At 46.3% G+C, this 15,540-nt stretch overlaps 2 protein-coding genes across 2 annotated transcripts in view; both read left to right on the top strand.

The window, feature by feature from the left end:
• Nucleotides 1-6,674, top strand: part of LOC136850228 (palmitoyltransferase ZDHHC16) — a 173,367-nt gene extending 166,693 nt beyond the window's left edge. Inside the window, exon 9 of the mRNA XM_067123867.1 lies at nt 5,044-6,674. Coding sequence (XP_066979968.1) covers nt 5,044-5,149 — 106 coding nt within the window. The 3' untranslated portion in view covers nt 5,150-6,674. The remainder of the gene's footprint in view (nt 1-5,043) is intronic.
• Nucleotides 6,675-8,026: 1,352 nt separating this feature from the next.
• Nucleotides 8,027-8,812, top strand: LOC136849514 (uncharacterized). The gene has a single exon (XM_067122858.1). It carries the CDS (start codon nt 8,027-8,029, stop codon nt 8,810-8,812), a length of 786 nt encoding a protein of 261 aa, XP_066978959.1.
• Nucleotides 8,813-15,540: the final 6,728 nt, after the last annotated feature.

Raw genomic sequence — 15,540 nt, 5'->3', positions numbered from 1 at the left:
CCTGTTGAGAGTTCCAGGCTTCCTAAGATGGTTCTGCCCTCCTCGTCCAAGAAAGCCTTAAGAGATGTTGGAGAGTGGCTCTCAGAGAAGATAGACCAGGGCAAGGCGGTCTTCTGTTCGCCTCCCTCTCATCTTTCACGTAGGAGATATCACTCTTATGCCACCGGAGAAGCTCCTTCTCTGGGAGTCTCTGCTTCCTCCCAAAGGGACTTCTCTGGCCTTATTGGTTTGTCCAGAAGGTTGGCCTTTGCGTCGGCCAAGATCATGTTCTCATCTCATCTACAGCGTTAGGTCATTTAGTCAAAAACCCTTTTTAAAGTATTTGAAGTACTTAGCCTCTTAGACTGGACTGTTGGCACTCTTGTCAAAAAGATTGAAGGCTGTGGCAGTCTCGCAGAGGACTTGTCTGCAGACTGGCTAAGTGTGCTTTCTTGCACAGACAAAGCCATCAGGGACGGCTCCCTGGAGTTGCTTCCTTGTTTTCCACCAGTGTACTGAAGAAGAGAAACTTTGGTGTTCCTTCACCACCAAAGTTGTTACTTCCACCCAGAAATCTTCGCTCCTGTTTTCACCTTTGGATCGCCTTCATCTTTTTCCTCGAGCAACAGTACAAGTGATAGCCTCAGATCTTCAAAAGAAGTCGACCAAAGATCTTCTGGCTCAGTCAGCCAAACAACCAAAAGAGCCAGCCTCGTTTGGTGCTAAGACGGTCTCTCCTCTACAGCAGCACCCCTTTCATGGCAGTAGGGCAAGATTTCAGCCCAGACCCTGCTCTAATGTGCACTAAGTCTGACCACTTTAAAAGGCCCCCACAAAACCTTCTGCTCATAAGTGAAAATCCTGTCCTCCGTGTGCCAGTGGGAGCCAGGCTTCTCCACTTTTGGGAGAAATGAGAAGCCAGAGGTGTAGAGCGGTGGATTTCAATAGTTCTGAAAGATAGCTATTCCATCCCGCTTATGGAGAATCTTCCTTCAGTGGGCTCAGAGAGGTATTCAGCCTTTGCGGAAGAGGTCTTGTCTCTTCTCAAGAAAGAGCTGTGGAGATGGTCGAGGATGTCAGCACAGGGTGTTTTTATAACCGTCTGTTTGTGGCATCGGGGGGTTGGAGACCTGTCCTCAATGTCAGCACCCTGAATTTCTTCATTCAGAAAACAAAATTCAAAATGAAAATGAGCCAATCAGTTCTGTCATCCATTCACCAGGGCGACTGGATGGTAACGATCGACATGCAGGACGCATATTTCCATGTCCCCGTACATCCGGACTCCAGGAAGTACCTAAGGTTCGTGTTTCAGGGCAGTCTTCCTGTTTCGGGCTCTGTGTTTCAGCCTCTTTACAGCTCCGCAAGTTTTCCCTCATGTTCTCACTCCTCTCTCGAAGTGGCTCCACCTCATGGTCATCAACGTCGCCCTGTACCTTGATGATTGGCCTCTTGGCTCTCCATCAAGAGCACAGTGCATGGAGAACCTTTGGAAAACCCTCCTTGCCCAGGAGCTGGGTTTGCTCATCAGCGTACCAAAATCTCAACTGACACTGACTTAAGTAATTCTCTGTTTGGGGATGATGATCGACTCCCTGAGTTTTCAGGCTTTTCTGTCCCCCAAAAGAGTCCACTCATGCCTTCAGATGGTCTACAGTTTCCTCTCCCTCCCATCTTTTACGGCCAATGGGTGGATTAGTCTCTTATGAACCCTAGCATCCGCCAAGAAGTTCGTCAGTCTTGGAAGACTCCACATGAGGGTACTGTAATTCTTCCTGAATGCCAGTTGGAACAGGAAAAAATACCCAGACTCGTTCATCTTCCCGAAACTCCAGAAATCAAGGAGGACTTGCAGTGGTGGCTTTCAGAAAGAAGGCTTTTAGAAGGGAAGTCTTTCCTTCCTTTGAACCCCAGCCTAGCCTTGTACTCATACGCTTCAGATCTGGTTTGGGGGTGCTCCTCTGGAAGACTTGGAAGTTTCTGGGATTTGGTTGCCAGAAGAGAGGAACCTTCACATCAGCATGAAGAAATTGAAGGCCATCCAATTAGGTCTTCAATCATTCGCAAAAGAGACATTCAACAAGGCAGTGGTGGTCCACTCGGACAACACCACTTCTCCGCATTACTTAAAGAATCAGGGCGGCACTCACTCCTTCTCCCTCTATGAAGCGACGAAGAATCAAATCAAGGTAGTGACAACATTCATTCAGGGCAAGCTGAGTGTACTAGCGGATGAGCTGAGTCGTCGCAGATAGGTCCTGCCCAGAGTGGACTCTAGATCCACAGGTATGCACCAACCTGTGGAAACTGTGGGGAAAGCTGTCGATAGACCTGTTTGCAATGTCGAGGAACCATCGCCTCCCGTTGTTTTGCTCACCAGCCCCAAACCTTCTGGCATGGGTGATGGATGCCATGATCCAGAATTGGTCAAACTTGGACCTGTATGCCTTCCTGCCATTCAGCATGGTCAGGGAAGTTTTGAAAAAGTTTTTGTCTTATCACAATGCTTCAATAACTGTAGTGGCTCCATTCTGGCCTTGAAAAGAGGTTCCCGGACCTCCTCAGACTTCTAGTGGATTTTCCAAGACTCCTGCCACAGAGACCAAGTCTTCTCAAACACTGTTGATTCCACCAAGGTCTATCTGCTCTTGCTCTGACAGGATTCGGACTGTCAGCAGACTTGTCAGAGTGAAGAGTTTTTCAAGACCAGCTGCAGAGGCTGTTGCAAAGTGTAGATGCCAGTCTTCTTCTAGGGTCTACCAAGCTAAATGGGAAGTATTCTGCAACTGGTGTAGAAGACAACATCTCTTCTATTCAAACCTCTGTTACGCAGATTGCTGATTTTCTGCTTTTCTTGAGGACTTCCAGAGGTGTATCTTCTTCCACCATCAAGGGATACAGAGCCATGCTAGGTTCGTTATTTAGGCACATTGGCCTGGATCTAGGATATGATTAGGACACCAGCAATTTGATTAAGTCCTTCAACACAACCAAGCAAAGTACAACAAACTCAGTCGCCTGGAATCTGGATGTCATCCTCAAGTGGCTTTCGAGTCCTCCATTTGAGCCCCTTCGCTTCATCTCTTTCAGAGACTTGACGAGGAAAACTCTCTTGTTGCTTTGGCTGCGGTCAAAAGAGTAAGCAAGCTGTAAGCCAAAGATAAAAGAGTTGGGCTCTCCCAGGAGATGCGGTCAGCTCTTTTACCTTGGGTTTTCTGCCTAAGAATGAGACTCCTAAGCCTAGCCCCTTTCTTTCATTATCAAGAGTTTGGTGGACATTCTTGGTCCAGAAGAAAAAGAGAGAACTCTTTGTCCTGTAAGGGCATTTAGGCATTACCTGGACAGGATGGAAAGGATCAGAGGTCCCTCTAGTTAATCTCTGGTGTTTGGTTAAAAATCCTTTCCGACCACTTTCCAAGAATGCTATGTCATTCTTTCTAAGAGATATTATCACTGAGTCACACTCAAGAATTCAGGAGAACCTTTTACCTGCTTTTAAAGTTAAACCCCACGAAATTAGAGCTGTCGCTACCTCGTTGGCTTTTAAACATAACATGTCCATATCTGAGATTCCTCAATCAACTTTTTGGAAGTGTAAGTCAGTGTTTGCAACACATTATTTACAAGAACTAGAGACAGTGTTTGATAGCTGCAGTACCCTGGGTCTGTTATTTGTGGCTATCATGGTATTAGAGGACAAAGCATAAGAGTTATTCTCCTATTCTCCTTCTCTTTGCCTTGATATAGGCTGTCGAGTTTCGGGGAGCCTGGAGGTACTGTGTACCTGGAGTACCCACCAGTCTTTGAATGTATGGGTAGAGGTTTTTTAATTTGGTGTAGGTGACAGTGTTGTTTGGTTGTCTTTTATTATGGTACTGTGCCCAGGGCAAAGGCACTTTTTGAAATTTTGCTAGCCATCGGATAACTCCTTTGCTGCATAACTTCCTATGATGCTTTGCTAGCCATTGGAATACTCCTTCGCTACAAAGCTCCCACTGAAGTAGAGGCGTCCACACCTATACTTCCACGCCACTACGGGTTAAGATGAGCACCAACCAGAGGTAGCATCTGCTTGCAGTAGCTCTCTTACCAGGTAAGGTTACAACAAGCATTTTAATCAATGCTAGCTACCTTTTCTATTTCAAAATTCTTTTCCTTACTGAAATTTTTGGAGTAGAATATGTCCATGCATCCCACTTTCTTGTCAATATGGGATTCAGGTATGTAATTACTTGGTAAGCTGCTTATATGAAAATGGTATTTTCACATTAAAATTAAGTTTCATATATACTTAGCAAGTCATTAGACAACCAGAGCCCTCCCTCCTCCCCTCTCATGGACATAAGGCACAAATGAATTGAGCTCTTCAGCTGTGTTGTACCTATTCTTCCCCAAAAGTGGGCGGGACTAACCACCTACACTAAAACAATAGAAGCGCTAGTGCAAATTTCAAAATTTAAGTTTCCACAATAATTAGAAACTAATAGTTTTGTAATTACTTGGTAAGTATATATGAAACTCAATTTTATTATGAAAATACCATATTGACTCTCATTTCCCATTCATTATTTATGGAGGCTCTCATGAATTTGATTTGTCCATTATTGCTCTACTGCCTGTCTCTTATTTCATCATCCTTTCTCCTAAATTTCTATTCAGCTTATGATTAATGGGTTTGTAAGAACACACAGTGTTTTACAATAAAAAAATGTTTTTATACCAACCCGTCAGTCATCTGCTGGTGCCCTCCTTTCTTCCATGAACTCTTCAAGATGGAGGTTGACCCGGAGGACTAATGCCCTCTTTCCATTCTGGGCTGGTAGACCATGAGCTGGGCATGCATAGTAGATCTTTGCTCCTCCTTGTGTAACTGGGACCATTTCACATGGAGTAAGGCTATTTTATGATTATTGGGTTAGTAGAAAACATGTTTAGTTGTAAAAATATTTTATTTGTTCCTTCTAAGGTGACCTTCAATTGAGGCAGGGGAGAAAGAATTATAATTGTAACCTCACCACAGTTTTGTTTCAAGTGAATTTTGAATGTTCTTCATCTCTTCCTCAGAGGTTTACTCCATGTTTTGTTCCCCTCCACGCACTTGGCCAGTGGAAATGGTCTCACCTGGCCCAACTCCGTCCTCAGCAAGGCTACTCATGATAAGGCTGCCTGACAGTTAATATGACTATCGTTGTTTTTGCTTTTGTACATATCTTTCTTTTGGTGCTATTTTGTTTGTACTTTAGTTAATATTTTATAGTAATGATTAATTGATAGTATTGATAGCAGTATTTATCACTGTATATTTTTATCATGTTTTAATTTATTTTTTCCTGTGGATCATTTATGACTGCAAAGTGGGAAAACAACATTTCACACTTATCAGGTAAATTACACTGCTGATGTACAAAAGATAACACCTTAAGAGTTCAGTCATGTGGTTGATGCTTTTAGTTACTAGTTCATATTAGTTAAATATGCTTAGTGAATGTTCATTTTATATGATGGAAAATACAAATTATTTAGTTATTCAGTTCATTAGGCCTTGTAAAATACAATACTATTTTTTTCAGGCAGAGGAACTGTATATAGCCATTGTTAAACTTGAAATGCATTCCTTGTACTTAAATAGATGTAAACTTGCACTGAGCATTCTGAGCAGTTTAGAAAATATTGTAGAATTTCTTGACACAAAAATGAAACACTTGGAAAAATTAGTTTCAGATTCAAGGCAACTTTCACTACTGGTTTTGATTTTTGGATTCAGTAGGAAAGACATCTCATGTCTCTAGTTTCATTTTGTTGCATAAGGTACATAAGGTACAAAAAAGGTTTTAGTCTCAATATTGTAGTTAAAGCATTGATATAATATTCTGTATTTCAGTTTCTGGAAATGATTCTGAATAGACTTTGTCAATTTATAGATGTCTCAGCATTGCTGTCAGACTGCCACTATGTTAATTGTTATTTAAGTTTTAGATTTTAAGGAATCTTTGAAGTAGTGTTATGTGGTATGTGATATGCAAAAAGAAGGTTGAAATGGGTGAAAAGTCTGCTGTTTCCACACTAATACAAAACTTTGACTTAGACCTTAAAATACAAATATTATTATTTGTACATGATCTAGAGAGTTCAGAGTGAAGTAATATCTTGTGAGTCAGCACTGGTTAAGGGAATTAGTGCAAGTGGCCAATGGGAGGAGGGTTTCCCTTACCTTTGCTTCTTGTCTCATTTTTACTTTGTGTCTTTGTTTGAACTTGCTTTATGTCTAAATTGCTGAATTTTTATCTCGATTTTAGCCTCATTTTTCATTTCATATATTTCTTCATAAATATCAGTGTTTATGCAGGAATTGTTGTTATGTAATTGTTTTCTTTTTGTCAGTTTCCTGTATGTTAGCCAGATGACAACAGTATTTTTTGGTAGAACCTCAAGTGCAGGTTTCCATGTACAACAAGAACAAAAAATGTCCGGGCATTCAATTCAGTTCTCATTAAATGCCATTCTTCATTGCTGCGTGTGGATGAAACAAATCTTGATATTTACCAGATACCTTAGGATAAGGATCATACCCGTACTAATGTTGTTTATAAGTAAGATAATTTGAGCTTTGCTTTAGTAACTTCATGTTATTTTGAAGGTTTTAATTGCTAAGGATTTTGTAAAAAAATTAGGTTTTCATAAAAGAAAAATGATTACTCTTACAACTCATTCCACTTGTAGTGCCCTTTGTTCATGGTCCAAGTGAGCCCTCTCATGTACTGTAGATTCTGAAGCCACCACCTTGGTGATTATTTAGTTTGTGATCACAAATTAGTTATGTATCAAGAATTTATTAATTGCATATTAATATGTAAATTATATAGTGGAAAAAGAAAAAAAAGCAGAATTCACAATACAGTACAGCAAAACTGTACGCTGAAGATACAAACAGGTAACAGCTTGACAAAAGCTGAAAAAAATAAAACATGGAAAAAAATTATTGATGATGAAAACATTAATTAAAATAAGCAGAGGACAGGTAAGGAGCAGGATAGAGATGCATTTGTATGTCTACAGGGAAGGAGGAGGAAGGCTAAAAGGCAGGTGGCAAAGGAAAAGGGGTGCTGGAATGATGGAGACAGTGTTTTGAAAACCCTCTGGATGAAAAAAATGAATGGAAACTGGAGGATGTTGGCATAATAGAGACACCAATGCAGAACATAGCAGCTGTAGAGGACGGAGACACACACACAAATAGACTAGAACATATATTGTTCCTACACGATATACGAACCATCAGTCCTCTACATTAGGAATTACAGCGAAGCTGGAAACTGCCGTTGAACTTTCAAACGAGGTGGTTAGGCGGTTAACTACCGTCCGTTAGGCGGAAGTCCCACTTGCCCAGATGTAAACATTCCAGTTTGCTTTCGGTCATCATGCGGTGCAGACGTGTTTCTATCCTCTCTGCCCTGATTGTCGTTGAGCTGTTTTTTCCCGGTGGGATCTTTCTTTCTTTGTATTGTTTGCTGAATATATGTGTTTGTGATTTTATGAGATGCAAATCCACGAATCAGACAAGCCTGCTTGCAAGACTGCCTTCCTTCAGCATGTGTCCTGGGGTTGGCGGCAAGAAATTTGGGAGCTTCTGCTTTTATATTGATGTTGATCCTCATGCCCTCTGTTCCTCCTGCAGGGGGCGTGTGTGCTCTCATGACTCCACTTGTGCCGAGTGTTGTTCCTGGTTGGCTGAACAGTGGGTGAAGTTTGAAGGGAGGAGACTGTAACAGAGGAAGGCCGCCAAGGAGTCGTCTGAGGGTTATACACACCCGACTACACCCTTGGTGGCTATCCCTTCTTCGTCGTTACTCTCTCTTTGCAAGCTTCCCCTTCCGGAGAGAACTCTCCTTCGCCTTCTTTGCTCGCTTTGTCGAGTGTGGAATGGTGGAGGGGAGTGGACGGTCAGGATGACCTCCTCTCAGGGTCCTCTCCTCGCTCCTGAAGAGAAATTTTTTCCCCCTGAGCGAGTAGAGTCTCCCTATACTAATCGTCTTTTTCGTCTTCCAGTATGGTGGTCAAGTCTCTCCTTGGTATGCAGGCAAGTGATTTGAAGGCAGCCTGGCTCTCCTTGGGTCTTACTGGCACTCCATCCCTGCAGTCTCCTGTCCCACCTGGCGAGCGCACTCTGGTGGTGACCCACGCTGCTGCTACTGCTACGACATCCAGAGTGACCATGACAGCATTCGCTAAGATGCCCGTTACCATCTCGTCTCACTTCGGTACTCAAGTGACTGCTGTTCCGGCATCCCAGCACGCGATGCCCCTGCCTCCAGGTTTTGACATGGTCCCACCATCCCAGGTTGTACTGTCGATAATGGTGACCTCCATCATGCCTCATATGATGGTTCCTGCCCTGGTTGTCGTGGCCTCTCCTGTCACCGCACCTGTTTCTGATGTTCCTGCTGCCCAGGCTGCTCCTGTTGCCCTGGCTGCTCCTGTGATGTCTGCTGCTCCCTCTTGGATGGGGGACTTGACTACCATCCTGAAGAAGATGAAGAAGAAGTCGAGGAAGAGGCCCCGTAAGGTGTCATTTTCGTCGTCTGCTACCTCCTCCCCTGCTTCTTCCGAGACTCGTCGTCCAAAGAAGAAGAAAGCTGTCCCTCCTCCACCTAAGAAGCCCTGCTCTGGGACTTGTAAGGGGCTGCCTCCCTCCACAGGGGAAGCAGTGGGATCTCTCGTCGGCTTTTCCCGGCCTTTGGGTTCAGGAACCAGATCGCTTACCTCCCCAGGGTCTAGTGTTTCGGAAGCCACGAGCACACAGACCTCGGTTTTGCGCTCCCATCACCAGTCCTAAGAAGTCCGCTTTGAAGGCTGGTGCTGCGTTGGGTGCTTGTTCGTGAGTCACTCTGAGTACTCAAGTAAGTCTCTGAGGAGGCTCGAGTATCCCGAACCAGTGCCGGAGAGACCTCTCACCATCCCGGTTCAGGCACAGGGTGAGAGAAAGAGTCAAGACATGCAGGTGTTTCAGCTCTTCCTGCTGGCACTACCACCAGTCCCTGGCCAGGTTCCAAACCTGGTGCCTCAGTCCCTAGAGTCCGAACACCCGGAGAGACAAGAGGAGGTCCCCTGTTCAGTCTTCTTCTTGTGAGGTTTTGGCCTCGAAGAAGACTGGGGCATGTCAAGAGGCCAGCGCAAGTTCTCACCAGCCAACCTTGCATTCGACCCCACCCGGTCCCGATTGGCCTGGCTCAGTCGAGTAGATTGCTTGGCTCGGCTTAGCTCAGCTCGTGGCTCTCCTAGGGACAGTGCTTCGCCGAGGTGTAAGCGCTCTCCTGGACCTGTGTTGCTGTCATCACCGTGGGTTGATGACTGAACGCGGACCGCCCCTCCTGCTGGTTCCGCTGGCAGGACTGATGGGAGTGCCCGATCCTCCTCACCTGTCCCCTCAACCTCCTGGGGTTTTACTGGGAGGTGCGAGATGGACAGGGAGAGTTCTGGAGAGTCCTCTCCAGAGTTCAACTCTGAAGGCTTACATTCCTGGCTCGGTCCTCGGATTGACTTGGTTGTACGCCTGAGTAGTGCAGGATGGATTGAAGGGATCTGCAGAGGCTCTCTCTCCTGCGGGGAGTGTAGATCAGGAGGACCGCACCCTGGAAGGACTCAAGGGTCCTCTTCCTCAGGATGCAGACACCCCCGAAATACAGAGGACCTTTGCAGAGATCACGTGATGATTCGTCGGCATAGTGATCTCAGGGAAGGGATCACATCCTCTTCTGTGGATCATCCTTCATGCCTTGAATCTCTTTGGGGCCCTAAGAAGGAACCAAAGGTTTCGTTGGGGCTGCCATGGTCCTTGCTTGCCGAGGGGGTGCTCGACCAGGTGAATAAAATAATCTTGTTTCTGGGCAGGAGAATTCACTTCGGCCGAACTGCTTGGACGAGCTTCTTCCTCCTCCTCTGCCTTGACAGAAGTGGTTTTACTGTACATGCCGTCAGAGGGGTCCTTGCCGACCAAGCGGGTTGACCCTGACATGGTCCGCCTAAGTCCGGGTCTCTCGCCGCAGCACCTTGTTTCAGAAGGGGTCTCCCTTTCACAGCAAGAGGCAGCAAGCCTGGAGGCTACCACCATGGTGGCCCTCCAGGAAGTCCCCTGGCTGGATCTGTGGTCGTTCACAGTATTCAAGGTGGCTGCCTCCTCAGGTGCTGTTGTTCCTGGGGAGGACTCCACCTTTGGGAGACTACTGTATACCAGTCTGGAGGTAGAACCATCTCCTACCTCACCCACCAGACAACAAACCTGTGGACAAACCTGGTGCTGAAGAGAAGGGATGCTTTCCTGTTTCGGATCACCAGGTCTGTTGGTCCTGAGTCAGCAGCACCTTAAAGGAATGGACCGTTGCTGGGTTCTGCTTCTCTCCTCCCTAGAGAGTTGGTGGATGCTGCGGTGGACAAGCGTCAGGCTAAAGACAGCGACCGCCTTGCCCTCCAGGAAGTCCCCTGGCTGGATCTGTGGTCGTTCACAGTATTCAAGGTGGCTGCCTCCTCAGGTGCTGTTGTTCTTGGGGAGGACTCCACCTTTGGGAGACTACTGTATACCAGTCTGGAGGTAGAACCATCTCCTACCTCACCCACCAGACAACACACCTGTGGACAAACCTGGTGCTGAAGAGAAGGGATGCTTTCCTGTTTCGGATCACCAGGTCTGTTGGTCATGAGTCAGCAGCACCTCAAAGGAATGGACCGTTCCTGGGTTCTGCTTCTCTCCTCCCTAGAGATTTGGTGGATGCTGCGGTGGACAAGCGTCAGGCCAAAGACAGCGACCACCTTGTCCATCAGGCAGTGGCCAAGACCTCTGGGTCTTTGTGTGCCACTGCAGCCCAACCACCAGGTCGTGCTAGCACTTCCTTGGCCCTTAATAAGACCCAGGCTTCGAAGGGTGCCCTCGGGAATACCTAGCCTTCTTCTTCTGCCAGAAATAGCATGCAATCGTGCCCCTTTCAGCCCACTTTCCAGTCCGGAAAAGGGGCAAGGGAAGAAGAAGGGGAAACGCTAGGGGCGGCGTTCCTTTCCAGCTGCTGCCATTGGTGGGAGGTTGCCTATTGAGCCATTGAGCAACATGGCAGCGATATGGAGCCGAGACCTGGGTAGGGGATGTCCTTCGGAAGCGATATCTACTCCCTTCAAGTCTTGGCCACCTCTCGCCAACTCTCCGGTCTGCCTCCTTACCTACCTTCCTGGTTTGCCAAAGGACTGCACACCCAGGCAAGAAGTGCAAGCCATGCTGAGCAAGGCTGCTGTGGTAGTTGTGTTGAATCGGTCCCCAGTCTTTTACTGCCATGCCTTTCTCCTAGAGAAAGCTTTGGGGGGTTGGAGACCAGTCATAGACCTCTCATCCTTGAACCAATTTGTTCGCCAGACTTGGTTCATGATGGAGACGGTGCACTCCTTGCTTACCTCCATCAGGGAGAATGACTTCGTGCATACAGTGGACTTGAGGGATGTATATTTTCAAATACCCATCCATCTGTTCTGCAAGTACCTTTGCTTTGTCCTTGGGGAGACTGCTCCAGTTCAGGGCACTCTGTTTTGGGCTCTCGACCGTTCCTCAGGTGTTTACGTGAGTGTTCACCCTGGTGTCAGCTTGGGCCCATTTGCATGGGATACGTCTGTTGAGGTATCACGATGATTGGCTTGTCCTGGCACGCTCCCATTAGCAGTTGCTTCAGGATGGGGATCGACTCCTTGAGTTTTGCCATGATCTTGGGATATTGGTAAATCTCGAGAAGTCTGATCTCACCCCCAAGCAGAGGATAAAGTGCCTGGGCATGCTGATAGATACGGCAGCAGCAAGAGTCTTTCCCTCAGACTCTCATATTAGCAGGATCAGGAAGGCAGCACAGCTGTTCCTGTTTCGACGGGAACAGCCAGCTCGACAATCGGTCACCTGTCGGCATGGGAGAAGCTGGCCCTTCATGGATGTCTTCACCTTCATTCCCTTCGATGGAGACTGAAGGAGTACTGGTCCCAGCTTCCAAGACCCTCAGTCCTTTCTCATTCCTCTCTTGGGGAAAGAGAGAGGATCTAGACTGGTGGTTGGACGACAGGAACCTCTTAATAGGGTTATGCCTGCGCATACTCCCCCTCCAGACATGCTTCTGTTCTCAGATGCATTGACCGAGGGATGGGGCACGCACCTGGAGGAGCTGTTGACTTCGGGAGTGTGGAACCGAGATGACAGATGCCTTCACATCAACATCCTGGAACTCAAGGCAGCCTTCCTGGCCCTCCAAGAGTTTCAGGATCAAGTGATGGGACACTCCATGGTTTTGGTGAGCGACAACACCACAGTAGTGGCATTTGTCAACAAGCAGGGGGGTCTTGTATCCTTTCCGTTCCACCAGCTGACTATGCAGGTGCACAAGTGGGCAGTGGCTCACTCGCTAGAGCTGTCAGCCAGATACATTCCAGGCAAGAGGAATGTAGTGGCAGATAAGCTCAGCTGCCAGAATCAAGTGATAGGGACAGAGTGGTCCCTTCACTCAGACATCACAGAGAGGTTGTTCGATCTGTGGGGGGCGTCCAGTCATAGATCTGTTCGCCACCCAGCACAACAGGAAACTTCAGGTCTTCCGTTCAGTCGTGCTGGACCCATGGGCCACTGCAGAGGATGGCTTTCAGCACCCATGGGACAACCTCGATGTCTGCGCCTTCCCTCTGTTTTGTCTGATTTGTAGGGTGATCAGCCAAGTGTTGGTTACCCCGAATCTCAGGATGATTCTGGTGGCCCCCAAATGGCCACAGGCTGTTTGGTATCCCAACCTGCTAGCTGTGTCTTCCAAGGCACCGGGAGAGATTCCTCCCTGGCCCAACCTGCTGTGTCAACCCCAGTACCACCGCAGAGCAGTACCACCAGGCAGTGCAGTCCCTGTGTCTTCACGGGTGGTAGTTGTCCATTGTCTCTTGCGAGTTAGATGCTTTTCACGTTGCACAGCAACAGAGATGGCTGGATACCTCAGACAGTCCTTTGCAGCGGTATACCAGGGAAAGTGGGCTGTCTTCTGTGGGTGGTGTTGTAGACGGGTTCTCTCTCTGGTCAGAGCTTCTGTTCAGCAGGTCGCGGACTTACTTATCTTCCTTCGCCGAGAGAAGCTTCTCTCCGTTTCAGCTGTAAAAGGCTGTAGAACTGCACTCGGTGTAGACTTGCTGCTGAAAGGGGCAGACATCTCCTCCTTCAAGATTTTGCTATTGATGGGAAGCATCGAAAGGTCTTGCCCACCCAGGGACCTGAGGCCCCCTGTGTGGGACGGGACTCTCGCCCTGAGGAGCTTGACTTATGCACCATACAAGCCTTTACAAGATTCATCAGACAGGGATCTGACCCTCAAGACCATCTTCCTGCTTGCCCTGGCATCAGCGAAGAGAACAGGAGAACTGCATGGACTTTTCCTTCAACGTTAAACACTCGAGGGGGATGGGGATCAATTAAGCTCGATTTCATCCTGAATTTCATAGTGAAGACTCAGAACCCATCGGTCCCTGACGCTAGGTTCAAGTCCATAACGATCCCCTCTCTAGAGGACTTTGTAGATAACGACCCAGACAAGTTGCTAATTAGCCCCATTAGAGTGCTGCAGCACTATCTGAAGAGGACTCATCATCTCCGGCCTGAGTGTTGACGACTCTTAATTAGCACTGGCTTGTCCAAGAAAGAAGTGTCCAAGAATATGATTTCTTTCTGGCTTCATGAGACAATCAGGAGAGCGTAAACTGCTGCTGGCAAAGACAACACCTGTACCTTCCGCCTGAGAGCTCACGAAGTCAGGGACATTGGTCCGACCCTTGCATTCCGGAAGAACCTGTCAGTTCCTCAGGTATTGAAAGCGGAGGTGTGGTCTCGACAGACCACTTTCGCCTCTTTCTACCTTTTGGACATTGCCCACAAGTCCTTGGATGCTTTTTCCTTGGAACCTGTGGTGGCTGCTCAACAAGCTGTGTAGCTTATCCAGCTCCTCTAACAGGACAGGGTTGCAGGCAAGAATGAGCATGGCAGTGACTGGCCTCTCCTTCTCCTCCCTTCTCATCCTTCGTCTCTTCCTTTGGGCAGAGAGTGGACGAGCCATTACATGCTGGATCTGGTGGTCAATGCAGGTGATCCTATACTTCAAGCTTCCGTTCTATTTTTCCTTCCAGGATTATAGAAGCAAACCCTCTCCCCCTAGCAAGGGGAGGAAGGAGGTCCTGACAGTAAGACAAACCCAGAGCTTGTATTTGCCTTACTGTCTCCGACTTTTAAGGTTCATCCTAGCCCTTTTTTGTATGAGGTTACAATTACCTCCCTCATGCAAGAAAGCCCAGAAGTCTGACGATTGATCATGCTTTACCACACCCCGATCAGTTCATCAGAGGCAGATTTCCCTTTCTTGCTCTATCAACCAGGAATAGAATCCCAGGTGTGGCAAACTCCAGTCAGTTCAAGAGACTCACTAAGATTCTTCCCTCCAACCAGTGAGTCTTCCTGATATAAAGGACCAATGGTTTGTATATCATGTAGGAACAAATCACAATTTTTTAAAGTAAATTGTATTTTCCTTAACTATACAAACCTGAGATCCTTTACATTACATTTTATGCCCACCTCATGCCCCCCCTGAATCTGACACAAGGGTTGAAAGGCAAATTGGAATGTTTACATCCGGGCAGGCGCGACTTCCACCTTCTGGATGGTAGTTAACTGCCTAAACACTTTGTTTGAAAGTTCAACGGCCATTTCCAGCTTCACTGCAAGTAAATCTGAATGTAAAGAACCTCAGGTTTGTATAGTCAGGAAAAGTACAATTTACTTTAAGAAAAATTGAGATTTTGTGGATCCTGAAAGGCTTTTAACCCTTGAATGCCAAGCCTCTATTTACAAAAGTGTCTGCCGTATGCTGGCGGGGTTCGGGAGTTAGCGCCGAAGCGGAAAGAAAGTTTTTTAAAAAAATCACAGCATGCTTAGTTTTTAAGATTAAGAGTTAATTTTTGGCTGCTTTTTTTCTCATTGCCTGAAGTTTAGTATGCAACCACCAGAAATTAAAAAAATATCATTATCATATATAAATATTGGAATATATGACAGTGCAAAAAAAAATTTCATGTATAACTGTATACAAATCGCACTGTGAGCAAAACGGTTAAAGCTAATGAGCTATTTTTTTTTCGTTGTATTGTACACTAAATTGCGATGGTTTTGGTATATAACAAATTGTAAAACAATCAAAGCAACACAGAAAATAATATCACAAAATGATGCAATGAATTCGTAATGCGCAGACAAAGTTTTTTTCAAAAATTCACCATAAATCGAAATATTGTGCTAGAGACTTCCCGTTTGTTGCAAAATGAAGGTAAATGACTGAATATTACTAGAATGTAAGAGTTTTAGCTTACAATTGCATTTTTCGACCATTTCGGTCGAGTCAAAGTTGACCGAAGGTTGAAATTTTGGCACTTATCGTGATTTATATGAAAATATTTCAAAACTGATAAAAGCTACAACCATGATGTATTTATTGTTGTATTCTACATGAAATTGCACACAATTTC

Source organism: Macrobrachium rosenbergii, chromosome 21, assembly GCF_040412425.1.
Source record: "Macrobrachium rosenbergii isolate ZJJX-2024 chromosome 21, ASM4041242v1, whole genome shotgun sequence".
NCBI classification, from domain to species: Eukaryota; Metazoa; Arthropoda; class Malacostraca; order Decapoda; family Palaemonidae; genus Macrobrachium; species Macrobrachium rosenbergii.
The sequence above is the reverse complement of the archived record's forward strand: the minus strand, read 5'-3'. Positions and strand labels throughout refer to the sequence as shown.